The sequence below is a fragment of the Ammospiza nelsoni genome, chromosome Z (assembly GCF_027579445.1).
Source record: "Ammospiza nelsoni isolate bAmmNel1 chromosome Z, bAmmNel1.pri, whole genome shotgun sequence".
NCBI classification, from domain to species: domain Eukaryota; kingdom Metazoa; phylum Chordata; class Aves; order Passeriformes; family Passerellidae; genus Ammospiza; species Ammospiza nelsoni.
In genome coordinates, this window is record NC_080669.1 from 46,618,634 (window position 1) to 46,637,782 (window position 19,149).

The following is a 19,149-nucleotide window of genomic DNA, read 5'->3' on the forward strand; positions in this document are numbered from 1 at the left end:
ATTACAGAATAATCATAACCTAGTGTGTCTAAAGGTTAAAATTTTCAGATACTTACCCTTCCATAGGACAAAACTACCCAGTAATACTCAAAATATTTTCCTGTTTAAACATAGTTACGGAAAAATTTTCTTGTTACATTGAAAGAAAACAATTTTCAACACCTAACAAACTCCTGATGCCCATGTGTTAAGAACCATTGGAAAGGAACAGGCTGGGGATTACAAGACAAATAAGAAACACTGAGTCACAGAACCAGGATGCAGGATGTTACAGAAATGATTACAAACTGTGCCTATTCCTGAATGGACAGAAAGGTAGTGTCTTGGCTTTCATTAGACCAGAACAGTGTGTTCTGTGTGGTCTTGAACACAATGCATTAACAACTTTCAGCAACAAAGTTACTTAAAAGTGAATAAGAATTTTAGAAACTTAACTTATCACTTTTACCTCACAAAATATAAAAATATTCGGGTAATAACTAGTGGTCTGTGATATGACATCTTTTATCAAGGAAAAATTTGTAAGAAGGCTTCCTGAACAAACAGTCAGTTATAGGACCTCCAGAATGCAATGATCAAGGAGTGCACAATATAAATAATAACGCACAGCCTATATTATATATACAAAATATCAATACAAAATTATCACATTACCTAACATTGCATTTTGTCAGTCTTCCAAAGACTAGATCTGTTGTTCCTATGCAAGTCTAAAAGCATTTTCACTTAGGTAAACAATGTAATGAAGAATCAATATAGACTGCAAGATCACAGTTATATTACTCTGATTTCCTTATACATTATAATTTTTACTTCAATTATAACTATAGTCTATTAATTACCATTTGGATAAAGAGGTCAGAAGGAAAACCTAAGGGTTCAGCTGGACTTGTAGCATTATGCAGATCTGAAGCCATTGAAACAGACTTGAACTTAAAACAGTACCCTCTTTCAAGGACCACTGTATAGATTACAACTCTATTCAAATGATTGTAATAGAATTGTACAGAAAATGTCATATATTAACATAATTACATAGAAAATGCAATATAATTCCAATAAAGTACAATGGAAACTTTAACTTTATTTTTGAGGTTTTGATAAGAGATTTACATGCTTTTGTGGATTCCACACATTTGTGGATTTTAAGAGTTGAGTTATACAAAGAGATAAACATGCTTTCAGTTAATAAAAATTGAAGTATTAATGGAAATTCCATGGGCAACTTCAAGGGCAAGGCCTTTTTCACTAAAAGGACTTGTATTTCAAGTCAGCTTACCTTGTGATATTAACCTCTGGAGTTCCATGTTTCATATGCAGCAAAACATTTTTATATTTCTTAAGAAAAGCTAAATTTTATTGCAGCTAAGGACACACAATAAAATTCTACTAGTTTGAGAAAATTTCATTTGCAATTCAAAAAAGTTTTCTCTATAAAAAACTTCCAATTTTTAAAAATAGTGAGCTTTGATACTTAAGCTACACAAAGAAACTAAGACACCTACTCAGTCTTGAGAATCTGACTAAGGCAGGTGAAATTTAACATTAAAGTATTTTCATTTACATCATTCTTAGTTTCCTTCAGCATATATAAAAGTTACATGGTCGACAACACATAAATCAAGTTTTATTTGTAGTCTACTAATAATATTATCATGTATACAATACCCTGTATAATACCAGTTCAGATGAGCATGTTTATTTCATTCTAGTAAAAGCCCCACAATTTTTTGAAACAATATGAGTATGTAAACACATTTATACTTGAAAGACTTAAAATACTTCAACTCAGCCTTGCAGAGGCTTTTAAAAACTCACTTAGCTAATAACATAATTTCTAAATATAAACTTGAAAAGCTAATGAAATAAAAGCTTAATGAAAACAAAAAAACCCCAAAACCATAAACATCCTTAAGATAATCCATATGCACAAAAATTTTATAGTACACATCTGAGACAAGAGCATCACATGCATGGAAGCAGTGGTCTGAGGACAACTGAACATTAATTTTTTGCAGTATATCACAACTACAGTAACATCTGTGGTATTTTCATAGCAACTTATGTGGAAACTGAAGGAGTGCTCATTCTCATTTCTCTAAGAAGCAGCAATTAAACCTAGGACGGGCATCTGAAAAGAGGGGCTAAGACTTAAATATGCTGCAGTAATGAACATCTTCCTTCAGCAACCTCAAATGTGCAATTGGTGTTGTAATAGTCTTGTGACACTTGCAGATATAACTAAAACAATCCATTATCATTTTTACTTTCATTTATTCAAAACAATTCCATACTCAAAACAGAAGTGAGATATAAAACAGCTTAGTCTTACCAAGAAAAAAACCCTTCCTCCTTTTGGGGAAAAGGCCCAATGACAATGAAGAGACTAACAGATGCAAAGCAAAGAACAGAAAAAATATTTAGAGCATAAGAAAAGAGGAAGAAAGTACAAGAAAGAACAGGAAAAGATAAATTAAACATTGCAGAATAAAACTAAGAAGGAGGAAAGATTAAGGGAAGAAAAAGGTAGCATTTGTTTCTAGCTGAAAGTTCACTCTTTTTACTCTCAAATACAAAAATTAAAGTGGAATTTGGAATTTTTATTCAGATGTTTGGTTAAATGTTTGACCTGTTTTTCAAGTTAAAATTTAGTATCAATTTATGTATCTGAAAAGGCAGTATAAGACATCAAGATAGCAAGCAAATGTGAACCAACTGCCAAGAAAAAATATTCTTCCACAGGGTTGCAAAGTAAGTGAACCATGAAGAAAACCAGTTAATAAACCTTTATCTTTATTAACCAGTTAATTGTTTGTTAGTTTGCGACTGCAACCAGGAGAAGGGTACTACATGCTCTAGAATTAGTAGTCACCACATCTCATGACTTATAGACAGGGGGTATGCAGAGACAAGGATGATCCTAGAGCTTCAGAACTGCACATCACTCATGCTGCAGTTCCTGTATAGAACTGCAATTGCTCCCAGTGCTCTGCTGCAGTCGGGACGGACACATGACACTCGAGATTCACGAGGCAACAGCAAATTTTACAGAGCGCAGTTCCCTTTATGCAGCCGTCGAAAGCCTGCGCGGCTGGTCCTGAACGGCTGAATTTGGCTGCCAGCTGGCTAACTGGCCAATAGCTGTCTGCATCCCTAATGGCTGAGACTGGTTGAGTTCTAATCAGGGTTATCCATGACTGTGAGGCCTCCAGGTCAGCTGTTAGCCACCACTGCGTTCCTCCTTTGCTACTGTTCTGAGTACACACTCCACTTACATCACCATGTATATATCTTAAAGCAACTCAACTGCCTTTCCTCTCAGAAAAAGATACATGATTTTAAAAGGTAAAGTCAGTGAGAACGTTTCCCATATATGGAAACATACTCATACATTTCTTTTAATTTTCATGTAGCTTTAGGGTTGTTTACAGCTACTAAAATGTTTATCCAATATTTAAATGATATCGGGACTACAGCCATAGCTCAATATGTTAATTAGGATACTCAAATTTTTAAAACACAAAATTATCCTAAATTGTTGAAGAATGATAACTGTACTTGTACTTAAATTGGCAATCTGAAAGGTGGCAGTTTGCTACTCTTACTAGAAAGTCTGACATACTCATCTAAACAACATCAATAGCCATTAAATACTGCATTACAGACTTTTTTCCCCTCCGCTGCAAGTAGGTAAGTATGCAATGCCTAAGTAAGCAAAGAAGTTGAAAGCATCTTAAAACATCTGCTGATTTACATGAGTGGCATTCTCACACAAACAACTGGTGGTGTATTTATTCTATTGATAAACAGATATGCTGTTCTAATTCAAGCCTCAGTTACCCCCACTCTTCTTGGTACATGGTACTGGCACTTTCCCAACAATAAAGTGCAACAGACTTGTGCGTACACTATCAAAGAGAAGAATGATCCAAATAATCTGAATATTTTTCACATTTACTATACCCCATGGTTCTTTAGAGAGCTGCCGCTACCAGTCAAGAATTCTACCTGATATTACAAACAGAAGTGTACAGGCTCAGAGTCAGGAACCTAAAGCTTTCTCACAGCAGATGTCTCACCTCACACACATCTTCCTCACACAGCAGATAAAGGTTTATTTTCACAAAGTAGCTAAACAAGTTTATTCTAAAATTCTTCTAATTATCCAGAGAAAATCCTGGTACAATTATGAAAAGGAATTAACAATTAGCAAAAGTTACTAGACAGAGAGATAATATTTTACAGACAGATGCCCAGAACAAAATTCATGAGTATTCTGGCACCCAAGAAGGCCTCAAAGTCCACACAGAGTTCAAAGTTAACACAGAGTTCATCTCATACAGTTTACACAATTTTCTATGACCAAGTAGAATTCAAAGGGCTAGAATTAAAGCTAGAAACTTTAGTGGCTCATGAGATGATGGGGATTTGCCACATCTAATATTTAAATTAAAAATTATTAGCAGTTACACAGTTGATATTTAGATTTCTGTAAAAAAATATTTCTTTCCTTCTAATTAATTTTTGTTTCCCTAAGTCAGAGAAAATTACCTAGACAGAGATAAAACCAATTTTAACAACTTATTTGCAACAGATAGCTAGAATGCCTCTTACCCTATATATATACATAATAAAAAGAAACTCAGCCTGAATCAAGAAGATGAGACTACAGTACTGCATGGAAACATGGAAACTTCGCTGACAAATTTGTAGAAAAACAAAGGGTTCCTTTCTTAGTTTGAGTTGATTCTGCAACTCTGTCATGGGACTAACAGAAACCACAGCAAAACATTCTGCTGCAAAGACAAATGGCATTTTTATCTGCAGATTATACTTCTGATACCAACAGTGTGTGCTGAACAGCCACAAAACAAAACAAATCAGGAAATTATTGTGCCCAAAATTTAACCCTTTGGCAGCTTTTCTTCTGCTGGAAGAGTTTCTTTAATCCAAACTTTCCACAATCAGCTTGAGGTAGTTTTTCTATTAAAAATCTATGCACTAATTACTCTCATCTTACTAAGTAGGGCACACAAAAGGAAACAATAAAATTGATGTGAGAGTAAAATAGCTAGCTAGTCCATTTTATGCCCCAAACACTTCACTAAATATCTTCAAATAAATGAATCTTACATTAAACATTAACCCCACCTGGTGCATATCTAAAAGAAGCTGGTCAGAGAGTACTGCACTCTGATAAAAAGGGAAACAGTAACTGATTCCAGACTGCCCCAATTCACACTGAAGATTCTGATGGATATATTAAAAAAGGAAGAAATAAGCAACATAAGAAACTTCCCTGTAAACTAGTTTTCCTAATATAATGTTTTGCTCTTAGCAGCCAGCTTATGGTCAAGAGTTCTCTGCTTTCACAATCTTTTAGGGCAGGGGAAAAAATAAAATAAAATTTAAAACCCAGCAAGAATATCACCTGGTATATCTACAAAGAAACTTCACTGAGATGACAAGTTAAATAAGTAATACATACCATATCATAATTAATTTTATTCTTAAAGATTTAATGATATTCTGTATATTTCTCAAATACGCATCTATGCCTCCTTACCACAGTAAAAGAAGACCACAATAAAACTTGTAGATCCCCTACTGTGTTGGAAAACAAAAGAAGGAAAAGGCGTATTCAGGCTGATTCATTATTAAATTATGATATGCATACAAAATACTTTTTAAGTATTGTAACATGTTTCATTTTTACTGCTTTATCTATGTAACCCAGTTAACCGGAGGCTATTATTCTGAATACACCCCTCACTTCAGCTTAAAAGGAGGGGATTTAGAAGTTTTATTAAGCTCTGCAGTAAACCAGCAGAACTGATTCAGGATGCTCATTACTGTTAACAAATTCTACAGAAGTAAAGGATAGACACTATTTTCTGTGTGCTGTGCTTGAAACTTTATAATTCACAATTACCGGTCCCTCAATGCAAACCCCCACACAGAGAACAAGAAAAAAAATAAAACATCTAAAGCAGTTTTAGATACTGCTCAGCTGTCTGAAGCATCTATTAGACACTGAACTCCATCACACAAAACCATGACCTTTATGGGATACACTAAGAACTCATAGCTAAAAGATTCTGAGAATGTACTGCAAGAGCAGAAAACATTTAACAAAATAAAACATTTAACAAGAGACAAAGAGATCACACAACAGCTGAGCCAGAAGGGACCTCAATAAATATTTTCAATCTGTTTCTTCCTCTAATTACTGAGAGCTGGGCTACTTTCCATGGTTCATGCTTTTAGATATATAGACATTCAAATACTTCATGTTTTTCTCAAAGAAGTCCTTATTCTTTCAGATTGTTTTCTTCATGCTTAATTTCCCCTTCAATCCCTCCCAGCCCAACAATTATGCCAAATTCTGAGCACTTTAAACTGAGCAATACTTCAATAAATAATCCTACAATGTAAGCCTGAGACATGATTCCTATAAGTACTTATCAGGATTTTCATAATGACTGAAGCCCATGATCAATCTAAATTCACCATTCTTTCCCAATCCTTACTGAACACCAAGAAAGTTTATTTATGTAATCCTCAATTGTCTGAAATGAAGCTCAATGGCCCTGAGAGGCTCATTTGTTTTGCTAGACTGCAGCTCCTAGCTCCATCTTGCTCTATACAAAGACTGTTGAAACTTCTGATCAAGTCACCTGTTTTCAGAAGTTGCCTTCACAAATATCACACAAGTTTGGTGGTAACCGTGTACCAGGACAGCTGAAGTAGTTCCTACCTCCTGCGATCCTCATCTCCTTGCAAAAACAGGGATGGCTGAACAGCTTGAAAACCAGTTCTGGAACTGCTAGACTACAACTCAATGTATTCATGAAAACTACCAACAACATTATTCTACCCATCTTTATTTATTAGACTGCATGCTGTTATGGTTCAGGAGGTATTTACAAACAGCTTGGCAGTCCCAACAACTTCTGCAACAACACTTAAGCATTTAAACATTTAAGCTGAAATGCATCACAGTTTTATCTGCTATCAAGTATTTTACTTCCCAGAAAACCTGGAATAGTTCTTAGGTGGTTTAATTCCCAAGCAGGTATTTTTACTCCAGAATAGGAGTGTCTTGTCTCATTTCAGCTAACACATGTTAAAGCAGAATACATACAGCTCATATCAAAAAAAGGTTATTCTGAAACTGCTATTTGCATGTAACCACCCAAAAAGCACCCCCAAGTATTTTAAGACAAATAGGATAAACCAAGGACATTCTTCCTTTCTTCATTTACAACTAGAATTAAAAATTATACTCTTCAAAGAATCTAGAAATAGGAATAAAAATCTAAGTATTCTTGGTTAATGGGTAATTGCAACAATTTAAAGCATATTACCCAAAAAAAGATTTTTCTCCATAACTGGCAAGTATTCGAAAACTTTCTTTTAGATTTCTAAATGCTAAAGAAATCAGTTCCAAACATTACACCACTACTTGTTAGGAATTAGCTTAACTGAAACAAAAACAACATATGCTCCTCAAAAAGTAAGGGAAAATTTTACTGAATAAAAATGCAAATATGCATTTTAGCAGCCTTGAATTTATTAATCTGATAGGTTTAATTTCCATTTTCCTGCATCAGCTTTATTTATAAAGTGTCGTGCCCTATAAATATGCTGTTATTTTCTATAGTCAAGCACCCTCTTAACAAATCTTCTCATTAATATGTAAATTTAAAGTCAATCGGTCTTCTCTCTGACAGCGCCATGAATTCCTAGTGCACTGTATAATCGGCTTTGACTTGGCATCCACTATTTATCATCAAAGATGTCAGTTAGAAAAATTATGGAAAATGCACTGCAATTGATATGACTGCAATCTACTTTGTCAACACTTAATTGTTCCTCAAATCATACATTTACATATAAACAGCCTAAATACTGATCCATAATGATGCAAATAAACTAAATTAAAAATCTCTTCTACTGCACAAGATGGCCCGTTGTATGATGAGTTCATTTAAGAATGTATTGACAAAGGCATGCATTTCAACTAGCACCACAAAAAAAATCTGCTAATTAGATTGCTGAGTAGGTAGACAAACTAAATTTTACACTGAAGATCTTGAAAGTGAAAACAAAGTGTTATTAATACTTTACTACTGATGACTAATTTAAGGTTGGCACAGGCAGTATTTTCACACAAATCTTTCCCATTCCTAGAGCAGAAGCCACAGCAGCAACTGTCATCCACCCAGTTTCAGTGAAAAAAGATTTAGTCTTAAAGAAACCAAATCCCATCAAGAACTCAAACCTCTCAGTCAAAGACAGGAGGTCATTCTCCTCTTCAACTTTCCTTTCGTCCAATTACAGACTAAAATTGTATTGTGGGACTAAAGCTTAAGGTAAAGCAGATTATCAATTTTGATTCTCTCTAAATATCAGAGAGAAGAATGCAAGTTGCCTTCTTCCAATAATCAACATGTAATAAACACTGCCTCAAGGACAGTAGAAAAACATAACTTAAATGTCTTATTATCTAAAAATACTTTCCTTATTTTAAGCAATGTTATAGGAAGATGTGTTACAACCAATTTACTTTTCATAAAAAAGGAAAAAGATGTTTCAGAATCTAACTAGTAGCCCATACATATAATTCTACTTCAGACTTCTATTTTTGCTATATTCATTATAATCCCTGTTTTTTTTAGAAGTTAATATAATCATAAACTAAATCAGACTGAACTGTTTGTCCAAATATATTGCCATATAATTATTTTCACACAATAAATTACACATATTTTAACACAGAATGGCACTGCATTTCATTTTTCCCACGCAAAGGATATTAAAAGACAGTTTAAAGAACTCAGTGATAGAGTGATAGTTGGTGTTATTCCCTATTCCAATGCTGAAAAAAGGAATCTTAAAAAAATTGTTAACGCACTACTTATAAATGACAATAATCTGCACTAAAATGTACATTTTTAAACATGAATGAGTTTCCAATCAAATGGTAAAACTTAACACTAGTAACATCCCCAAGCCTTTAATAAACACAAATAACCACACTTGCAGAGCAATTTTAAACAGTTCTTTCCAGAAGTAATCTTTTAATTTAAATTGTTATTCAGAGTTAGGTCTCTACTGAAACAACATTAACAGCATATGTTTCTTGAGCTGTGCCCTGTTTACTGTAAGAAGTGACAGAATTTGTGTCATGAACAACCTCTTTTTATAAATTTTTTGAAGTATACTCATATTTACACAATATAAATGAAAATAATCACCTCATTTTTAACATTTCACATTTTAAATACATATGTTCAAGTCTTCGCACAGTGCCTCAGCACATTAACAAAGCCTAAACAAGCAGTGTAATGTTTGTTATGTAGTGATACGAACCACAGAAAAAGGAATCTTTCTGCTACCCACAGAATGTGCCACAGGTAAATAAGAAAGGTTATACCCTGGAAGGAGAATTCTCAGGCTCTGAAGAAAGGTATATGCCTTGTGTTAGTGAAATTTTAGAGAGCTGACTTACGTATTTGATCTCTGCTTTTACTGAAGTCTCCAAACAAATGCATCTTAAAAGACTAAGTAAATCCAACAATGGAAATAATTCAGAGTGCAGGCTCACAACAGTATTTTAAGAAATCATAAACTTACCTTCCATGGACTTAAAAACTGGGTACGTGCATACCGAGTTAACATGTGGATTATAACAACTTGACCCCACTCTTCCACATCAACCAGCAAGTTACAGAGCTTTCGGTAGTTCTTGTGAATCAGATCTATTCTATCTGGACACACTTCCTCAAACGCCATCACCACACTCCCAGCTACCAGCTAGAAAACAAAATATAACCCAGAAGGTCAGTATCAGGTATACAGTTAGACCACAAGCGAGAATCAGAATTAATACTAGCAATTATCTGCAATTTCAAATTATTTCTATTCAGCAAAAACAAACCAAACAACAACAACAACAACAAAAAAAAGTAAACCCATAGAAATGGTATCTTATTTAAAATAGAATTGGGGTAAGGTTATTAGAACAGAGAAAACACTTGCTGTTTCTATTGCAGACATAAATCTTAGCTCCCAGTCCTGGAGACACAGTGCAATGTAAGCATAATTTTTTTTTCTTACAGATTTAGCTTCTAAATAAATTAACAGAGAACTTGCAATTAACTCAGAAGTAACAGGGAACAACAAGAAGTAAAACATATGCCCAGCAATATCTTTTGGAATTCTGTCAATACTGGCCTCGTCAAAATAAAGAAGAACTGGGCCAAGTTCCCCGGGCATTACTGGAATTCAAACTTCTCTCTCAATATGGCAAAATTAACTGTCACAGAAAATTTTATATTTAGTTTTGTGAACACACTCCTCCCCCTCACCCTCCAAATACCTTCTGCCTGCTGTTTAGCACTTCCTTAACAGTTACATAATTGAAGGAATGCATCATTTATATCCTGCTATGTTCTCACACAATTTTTTGCCTTCATAAGAAACCTCTCTTTATTCAGGCATAAAGATCAACATGCTATGACTACAAAACAGCTTTGTTTTTATGAGAAAATTAAATACATTATCAATATTCTAACACCTCAAGGATTACTAAAATCTTCTGCCTGGTATTTTCTTTTAAAATAATGGGAGGAAATATATATTGGAGTTCCAGTTAAAATTCTGTCAGCAGGTTACTTTAACTGCAAGAAAAGATCAAAAGCTGACCATGCCTTATAAGGACATATAATTGTGTGCCTAAGATTAGTGTTCTTTCTTTTCTAATTGCTTTAATTAAGATTTGTTTTGTGTCAGAGTACATGTTAAGTCAAATAACTAAAATGATGATACTTTATATGAAGCAGCTGATATGTATGCAGTTAGCATGCATGCAGCACAGCCTTCTGGCAGCAAATTAATGTCATATTCTATCGGAGCACCAGGGATCTGCATTTCAACCTCTATAATTTCCCCAATGACTTAAAGTAAGCAATTAAATAGAAGTGCAGTTTATTGAAACAGTATTTTTTGAGAAATATTAAATACAATGATATTCATATGTTACATTTTTCTCCCTGTATTTGGCTGACATGTGGTTTATTAGTATGCGCTCAACACTACAATTGAAAGAAAACAGCACAGAAGATAGTCTTGCTATTATGCTAAACAAGTCTCAGGCTCTGTGGGGATTTTATGAATTACGAATAAGAATAAACGTGAAGTTGCATTTATTGTCTCCAGCCTCATCCACATACTGGTACCTCCTGGTCCCAACAAGAATGCAACTCATTCCAAGGAACAAAATCTGATTATTTGATAGAGCTAAATACACTTTACATCTAAAATAATTTGCTGTATCATATAAACAAAAGCTCTCTTTTATGTGTTGTTGTACTAAACTTTCTTCTTAATAATAGGTTACTGATAGAGCACATCTGTATTTAAAAACTGTGGAGAACTGATGATAAGGTGGGTGCTCAAAGCTCAGCAGAAGGTGGTGGTTAATCCCAGACCTGTCCTGAGCAGGTATTCATTTAGGCCACAGAAGCTGTGAAGCTTTCCCGTCAGAAAAGTGCAAAATCCTTTTATCAGAATGCAGAACTCTGAACTACAGTTAAGGTCAGCTTGCAGAGGACAATATGACAGACTTGAAGTTTTAAAAGAGAGACATACTACTTTAAGACCACACAGAGAGACTTTTTGTAGGTTACTGTTTCATAGAGACAAGGGAGATTGATACATATCAGTTTATGACTATCAGAACAGTCTCAGTCTAATGCTTAAAAATACCCTTTTAGGTTCATAGGTGAAGGTCAACACAGATTTCCAACAGTAATTCTAAAGACAGCACCCTTGTCTTTTACTACTAGTAGTTCAGTACACACATTTTGCTGTACTTCTTTTTCATTTGGATATGATTTATCTTGAAAGCTGACCAAAAAATACATACAACACTAATTCAGATAATTTAAAACTGAGAATATATCCTATAAACACTGCTGTTTTTTTAAAAGTTCAGTTACTATAAATAAAATACAACAACTTAATACAAAGAAAGAGTCAAAATGGAATACAGGAGTTTGAAACAATTACTTATTTCAAATTACATCTATCTCCTACTCAAGTTTACAATGACCATGCTGCCACTTGTGAGCACTTAAAAGACATTAGTAAAAAAATTGAAACTATGCTATGAAATGCAAGAGGTGCACTGGATAAACAAGCATTTTATTCCTGTGGCAAGTCCCTAGATTTACAAGTTAATATAGGAATTGCCATTCATCATGACATTATTAAGATCATGCCTCTCTCCCCATTACTGTCTTTTCTAAAATTTGGCTTTTAATTTGAAAGTGGAAAAAAAGGTAAGAATGTGACAGACTGAAAATGCATTGCTAACTAGCAGATTTCTCTGAGAATATTTCCTAAGGCTTTCTCAATAAGAGATGATTTTCTAGCCTACACTGTTTCCCCTATAGTATGAACCTACTATATATCTAAACATCAGTGAAACAGCTAATAATCTGTGTTTATTAAATGCTCAACATTCCATAAAAGTATTTAAAATTAAAACAAAATGATTCAATCAGAATATAAAACAAAAAAATATCAGTTTCTAAAAAACAGTCAGTTAATTTCCATCTCACTGTGTCAATAGTAGCTTTTTGTATAAGGAGAAAATATAAATCACTCCAACAAAACTAGCAATGAGCTCATCAAATTCAAATGCTGCTTTCCATTTATGTATTTTTTATATTAAAGCAATAAACATGGTTCATTTGTCTTCCACTAGACGCCACATTTTTCTGTGCTGTTGCTATGAACTTCAGCCATTAGCTGTGCTCCAAGGTAAACTATATGAACCATCAACAAAAGTGACACCCAATCTATGGAGTTCATATTTTCTCCAGATTATCTATGCTAGTTGACAAGCTGGTAATGAAAAAAATCACACTAAGCAAATGGTTCCTCTAATAACAATAAATTTTCTATAAAATTATGAAGGGTACAAAACGTTTCCTTGCATCTGTTTTGTCATGAATTCTAATTAACGTTGTGAAAACCTGAGAGTGCTGGGTCATCACAAGAAGTGCATCGAGGTTTGATTGATAATACAGTGCAAGTTGGCCCATGCTGCCACAATTCTTCTCTCTTAAATTAATGGCCACCCCACCTGCCCTAATCATACAGCCCAAATGATATTCCCCTTCTTATTTCAATTTTCTGGAGGCAAGGAAAGAGGAAAAGATCAGTCATTTATCTTCTAATAGCTGGATAATAGATCTATCACAACGAAACATCTGCACAAACTCAGTAATTTTTTTCCACAAAATTGAAGCATTTACCATCATAAAATCAATAAGCTAAGAAAACATTGTCTTACCCACACATTTGGGTTCTAAACTAAAATATTACTTCATCAGCTGAAGACTACTTTTGAAGAGTACCCAGCTTTCTTTCCCCATTATGCCTAAATACACTGCTTTAGTGTAAGAGTTAGATCTTCATCACAAAGCCATCACCAATTCCTAGGATGATCTTTTAATCAAAGGAATGTCACTGAGAAAGAATCTGCATTTTATCTGGTAGCCATGCAGTCTGTAAAAGAAATCTCTATACTCACATATTTGCATCTATACTCACATATTTGCATAAGGTCTTTTCACCCCCAAAATGGAGTTAAAGCAAAGTTACATGTTATTATTAATAGAAAATTATAACGTCAGAACAAAATAATAAATTCATTATTAAAGAGGTATGTACCCATACAAAATAAAATATACTCAAAGCTACAGATGCAAATCAGCAATATATTTGGGCATTTTTAATATACCCATCATCCATACAACTATATCCCAACAACATCCTGTCTTTCCTTTAGTAAGGAAGTTTTTAATATACCTGGGATACTTTAATTTAGACTGTGGAATGCAAGTCACAAGTTTTTTTTGCTTTACAGGTTTGGATAACATGCATGATTCATTTTCAATGCCAATAAGGATTTTACTTTTCTTTAACCTGCTATAACTCAGATATCATTAATGAACTTCATTTTCATTGTTGTTTACTTAGCATTGTAAAACACAGGCTGCTAACCACAGTCCTTCACAGTATCTTTTTCTTCCAAAAGGAACTTTTGCAACAAATCTTGCCTTAAACCCTATGTGTTAAAGCTAGGTTATCACTGAATAGAAAAAGGAGAATTAGAGTGAAGCAATACAGAATAGACTAAGAAGAAAAGGGAACTAGTTTGCTCTAAAACACCCAGTTATACTTTCACATATGACTAGCCATATTACTTCCCGAGAAAAATAATTTTAGCATAGAATACCGGCATAGTCTTATCTTTCCTTCTACACAAAATTGCATCACCTGCTCAGCTAGAGTGATTTACTAGAAAAACAAAAGGAGCAGGTATTCATGCTCTTGTACCTGCTTATCAAAATGTTAGGTACTTGTTAACCAAGGGTAAAAACATAACTAGGAATTTATAAGCCTAAATAGTAAAAATACTTGTAAACATCTGTTTAAAATTTAAATACGCTTGCAAAAAGTCACAGATTTGTTGATAGACTAATTCCTAATCAGCTACCCTTGAGGGTATGTTAACAATGGCTTGCACTTGATAATTTTGCATTTTAGATTAACGGAAAGCTTGCGTTTTAATTGAATCTTTGTGTTAAGACACTCTAGGAATAGAGTGATTTTTCATTTATCTCACCAGAAATTTTAATGAAGTGCTGGGTTAAGGTTACATCTCATCTCATTTTAAGTTTTGCTTACCTCAGCTTATATTAAAATTTACTACTGATTGAGATCTAAAAAAATCCCACATCTTATACTGTCTAAAAATTATTTAATTTTACTACAGTAAAATTCTCCTCCAGATAATGTCTTGCTATTTCAAATGTAAAATTACTCTGGCTAATTGAAATACATTGTGTCTTTTCTGTGCAACAAAAACTGCATTAAAAACATACAACAGCATGTTCTCTCTGAAAAAACTCCCTGGTTTACAGAAATTTAGAGGCATCTACACGTATTAGCTATTCTATCTCTAACACAGAGATTATGGCAATAAATTTCAAAAATCCTGCTTGAGGTCAAATAGCTATGGAAAATAAACAGATTTTGAGTAAAAGTTTACTTTTCAATAAAATACAGTGTCAAATATCACCCGAATAATATTAGACTGTTATGTACCTAGTTAATATTACTAATTACATTCTCCCTCCAAACATGGATCAAAAAAATCAAACTGATTAAAAGAAAAAATATTTAAAACATTATAATCAAAATAACCAATAATCAATCAACAGTGGATTATTTCAGATACAGTGGTTAACATACCAGTGGTTAACATATTATGGCTTGTCTGAGAATTATCAGCCCTTCAGTACATAGAAGTACAAAAAGTAACTTGACATTTCCATCAAGTGAACAAAAGTGGAAAACCACTGATATTCAACTAAGTCACTAGGACTCTCCAACTCAGGTAAAAAACTATTTAATGAACATACTGATTCACTGACATTAGATTAGAGCTAGCAAGAGATGGCAACTAATATTAATGTAAAGGAACAGCTCTGCATTTAAGTAGAAGGAATCCAAAGGTCAGTGTCAAATATTTGTGGTTCCAGTTACACATTATCACCCTACAGATTTCAGGCACTTTGACAGTCAAACAGAGAACATGAGCTGCAAAAAGCTGAGACATTTCACTAATCAAATACAGGCCCTTCATAAGTCTATAACAAAAGCTGTTCTTTTACAGTTTGGTCCCATTTGAAGAATTCATATGGCAGCAAATGATCCTAATTTTCTTCAGCAAGACTGTAAAATACATAAAAAAGACAAACACTTTTAGAAAGTATATTGAAGGAGTTTTCTCTTTTAGGCTAAGTGTACGAAGTAAAGCTTCCCTCAAAGAATTCAAAAAGATGAATCAAATTAACACAAATTTCCCCAAGATGCATCATTATTAAACCTATAAAGTCGACAGCCTAAGGCCACACCTGTACTTAAGGACCACCACCTATAAGCAGCTGCATCTCTTCCAATTTTAAAGGCTGAATCTAGCAACAAATGGCACTCTTGATTTCCGCACTGTGAGCAAATTGCTATTTTCCAATTAGGGGCAAAGAATAAGCTTATTCAGATTGGAGTTACCTGCTAACAAAACACTTGTGCACTATGCATGTTCTGTTAGTAAACACGGAAGCTTTCTGGGAATATTTAGTGGTACATGACAAAGAGTACTACTTAAGATAAAGCTTTGCCATGCTAAAGTAGTCCTTCCAAAACTATGAAAGATTAAATAGAGACTGATCAATTTTAGACCACCATAAGCTGTGGAGTCTGGGGTGAAAGAGCACACTTAGATGCAGAGAGCCTTAAAGAGAGATATGTATGTTTTCTTTCTGAAATAATTAGTCTTCATATTAGTTCTCAAAATAGTAAGAATTCTGAAGCTGAGATGTCAGCTCAGACTGGAACCAGGTCTCATTAGCGAACAGACAAAGAGGGATCAAAGGGAGCAAAAAGTTGTTGCAGTTAACCAAGTATGTCTCCAAACAAACCCAGCAGACCTAAGTCCAGTCTATCATTTTCAGCTACTGCTTCAGCTGATATCTTTATAAGTACAGTGTCCAATACACAGTGTATGCGCCCAATAGGCAATGAGCCCATTATCTCCCCATAAGTAATTCCAAACTCCAAGGAGATAAAAGATCCAAATCTACTCTGTAACTTTTTGTTAAAGTAAATGTGTAAATGATTAGGCATGGGATAACCATTTACCATATGCTATAAGGCTCAGGAAATAGAGTACAAACTCAGAGATTTTACTTTTTTTGGGGTATTTTTTAGCCCTTTATTCCTCCACTGGTACTAACAACCTAATCCCACATTCACAGACTGCACGTATACTATGAGCACAAACCATGAAATAAAATACATGAAGAACCACTGCAGGCGCGGCTTCACAGAAGCTCAAAGGCCTCTGTCAAATCAAGCACAGATGCAGTCAGGAGACCTAACTGATTTACCGTCTGTTCAGCCACTAAGCCCTAACACACCTCTTTCAGTAACCCTTCGGTGACAGTTACAGGATGTCTTTTAGTCAACAGCACCTTTTATGCTCTGAACACCTTGACTGCGCTAAAAGAGGATACAGCCCTGGATACTGTATCCTGGAGGATACAGTTGAGTTACAAAAACACTTGGAAAACAGCAGATGAAGCAATACACTACCTGGTACGTAGTAAAATTTTCACATAGTAAAAAAGGATTACATTCAATTAATCAGTGATCTGAACAAGAAGAACATGAGAATGTTTTAATTCACAAATCTGGTTTCTCTTTGAAATCTAACTTTGATTCTTTGGTCAATTACCTTTCTAGTTCACAAGTGGGGAACTTATCTGCAAAACAAAATGAACTGAAGATTGTGGAGTACTTTCAGGACTACATATGAAAAACCTGTAGCTATATAGGGCAGGTTAAATATAACAGGAGTGTTAAATTTACAGAAATTATGTCAGAACATCTCTTATTTACCAGAGTGGAAATCGAGATATTGGCAAGAACAAACTGCACAGCAAATGTAATTTTTAACATCCATGCACACTGCAGGATAGATGGATGTCAATAGGCACACTGTGCACCATACACAATTAATTTATTCCTACACTACTACAAACTAACTGAAATTATCAAACTAATTTCCCAATAAAAAAGTGCATATGAAAATTTATAAACACTCGCACAGATTCATATTATTATATAATTTTGATTTTCAAAATAAAGTTTAAAGAAGCACACATAAAACACATGCTAACAAAAACTAATTAACAGCCTCATGATGCAAGTAAAACTACATCTTATTAAAGGATAGTCACTATTACATTCATACTATAAATGCATAAATACACAATGATACTTCTGTCTAAAAACATACAAAGTCACATTGGCAAGGGTTAGGAAAGTGTATTACTTACTGCTGAATGACAGTCTTGGGAGTAAACTCTATAAAAATAAATGCATATGTCACAAATCTGTTTCTTACCGTACTTCTATCCTTCAAAAGCTTTTCTATCACTTCAATCAACATTTCCTTTTGCTCTGGATCAAGACTAGGAGGAAAAATAAAATTATTTTAACTGACTTGGTCAGATATACCCAAAATTAAAGCAGGTTTGATTTTTGACCTTTAGACACAAACTAGCAACAAAGAACTTTGAAGAAACCACTTCCAGAAAAGCAAGTATTCCAAAGAACACACTGTAAAAGAACATGACTGAAAGTAAGTTAGAAGTATAAAATTAAATTAAAAATATAATTTTATCTTAGACCCTTTATGTGTATTCTATAAGAAAATAAAACTCATAAAAAATCATTAAGACAGGCTAACCAACATCACAGATAACATGACTGAACTTCAGATGCTACATGACAAGGTTCTTACTGCTCTTGCAGAAATTAATTTCAGCATGAATATAATTCAGAGGTGAATGAACATCAGGACAAAGATTTTTAATATACTTTTATTATCTAATTATCAACATAAAGCTTTGAGTAATACACTTCAACCACTTTTAAGTTAAACACTAGTTTTAGTCAGAAGTATTGGAACTCAGAAATGTGGACATGATATTCAAGTGTACCTGTACAAAGCTGGTGTGCAAGCTAATGGAAAACAGACTGCTTGAAGTCTAGAATACCAAAAGCAGAGAAAAAGCAAAACTTGCAAGCAACAACCTTTGTGGTATCTTTTCACATCACAAGAGCAGAGAAAAATTTGCCAGAGATATCCACTACTGTCAAACTTGCTTCTTAGGCAAGTAAGGACAAACTTTTCATTCCAGCTGCTTCCCCTTCATGGATCTATACAGCACAGAAGAATTTAAAGCCAAGTCAAAAGAAAATAGAAAATGAATACAAAGACCCTTAGAGATGTGTAGTTCTGTGCCTTTGAAAAGTGATTTCAACATGGATACAACTACAGATAAATGAGGGAGTATTTGGTCATCATTGCATACTTCAATTTTAATGCTGAGTGATCGACTGCCCTAATGCACAGTATATCATTCCAGGTACAGATACACAAAGTCATTATCTGGCTGAGTACTACTTCACTAAGACTCTAAGACTTAGCAACATCAGAAC

The 19,149-nt window shown here is 34.0% G+C and overlaps 1 protein-coding gene across 1 annotated transcript in view; it reads right to left on the reverse strand.

The window, feature by feature from the left end:
• The window catches only part of AP3B1 (adaptor related protein complex 3 subunit beta 1), a 153,460-nt gene that overhangs the window by 104,297 nt on the left and 30,014 nt on the right, over positions 1 to 19,149 (reverse strand). The window contains exons 6-7 of the mRNA XM_059492504.1: positions 18,050 to 18,116; positions 9,640 to 9,819 (exon numbers count right to left, since the gene is read on the reverse strand). Of these exons, the coding sequence (XP_059348487.1) occupies positions 9,640 to 9,819; positions 18,050 to 18,116 (247 nt within the window). The remainder of the gene's footprint in view (positions 1 to 9,639; positions 9,820 to 18,049; positions 18,117 to 19,149) is intronic.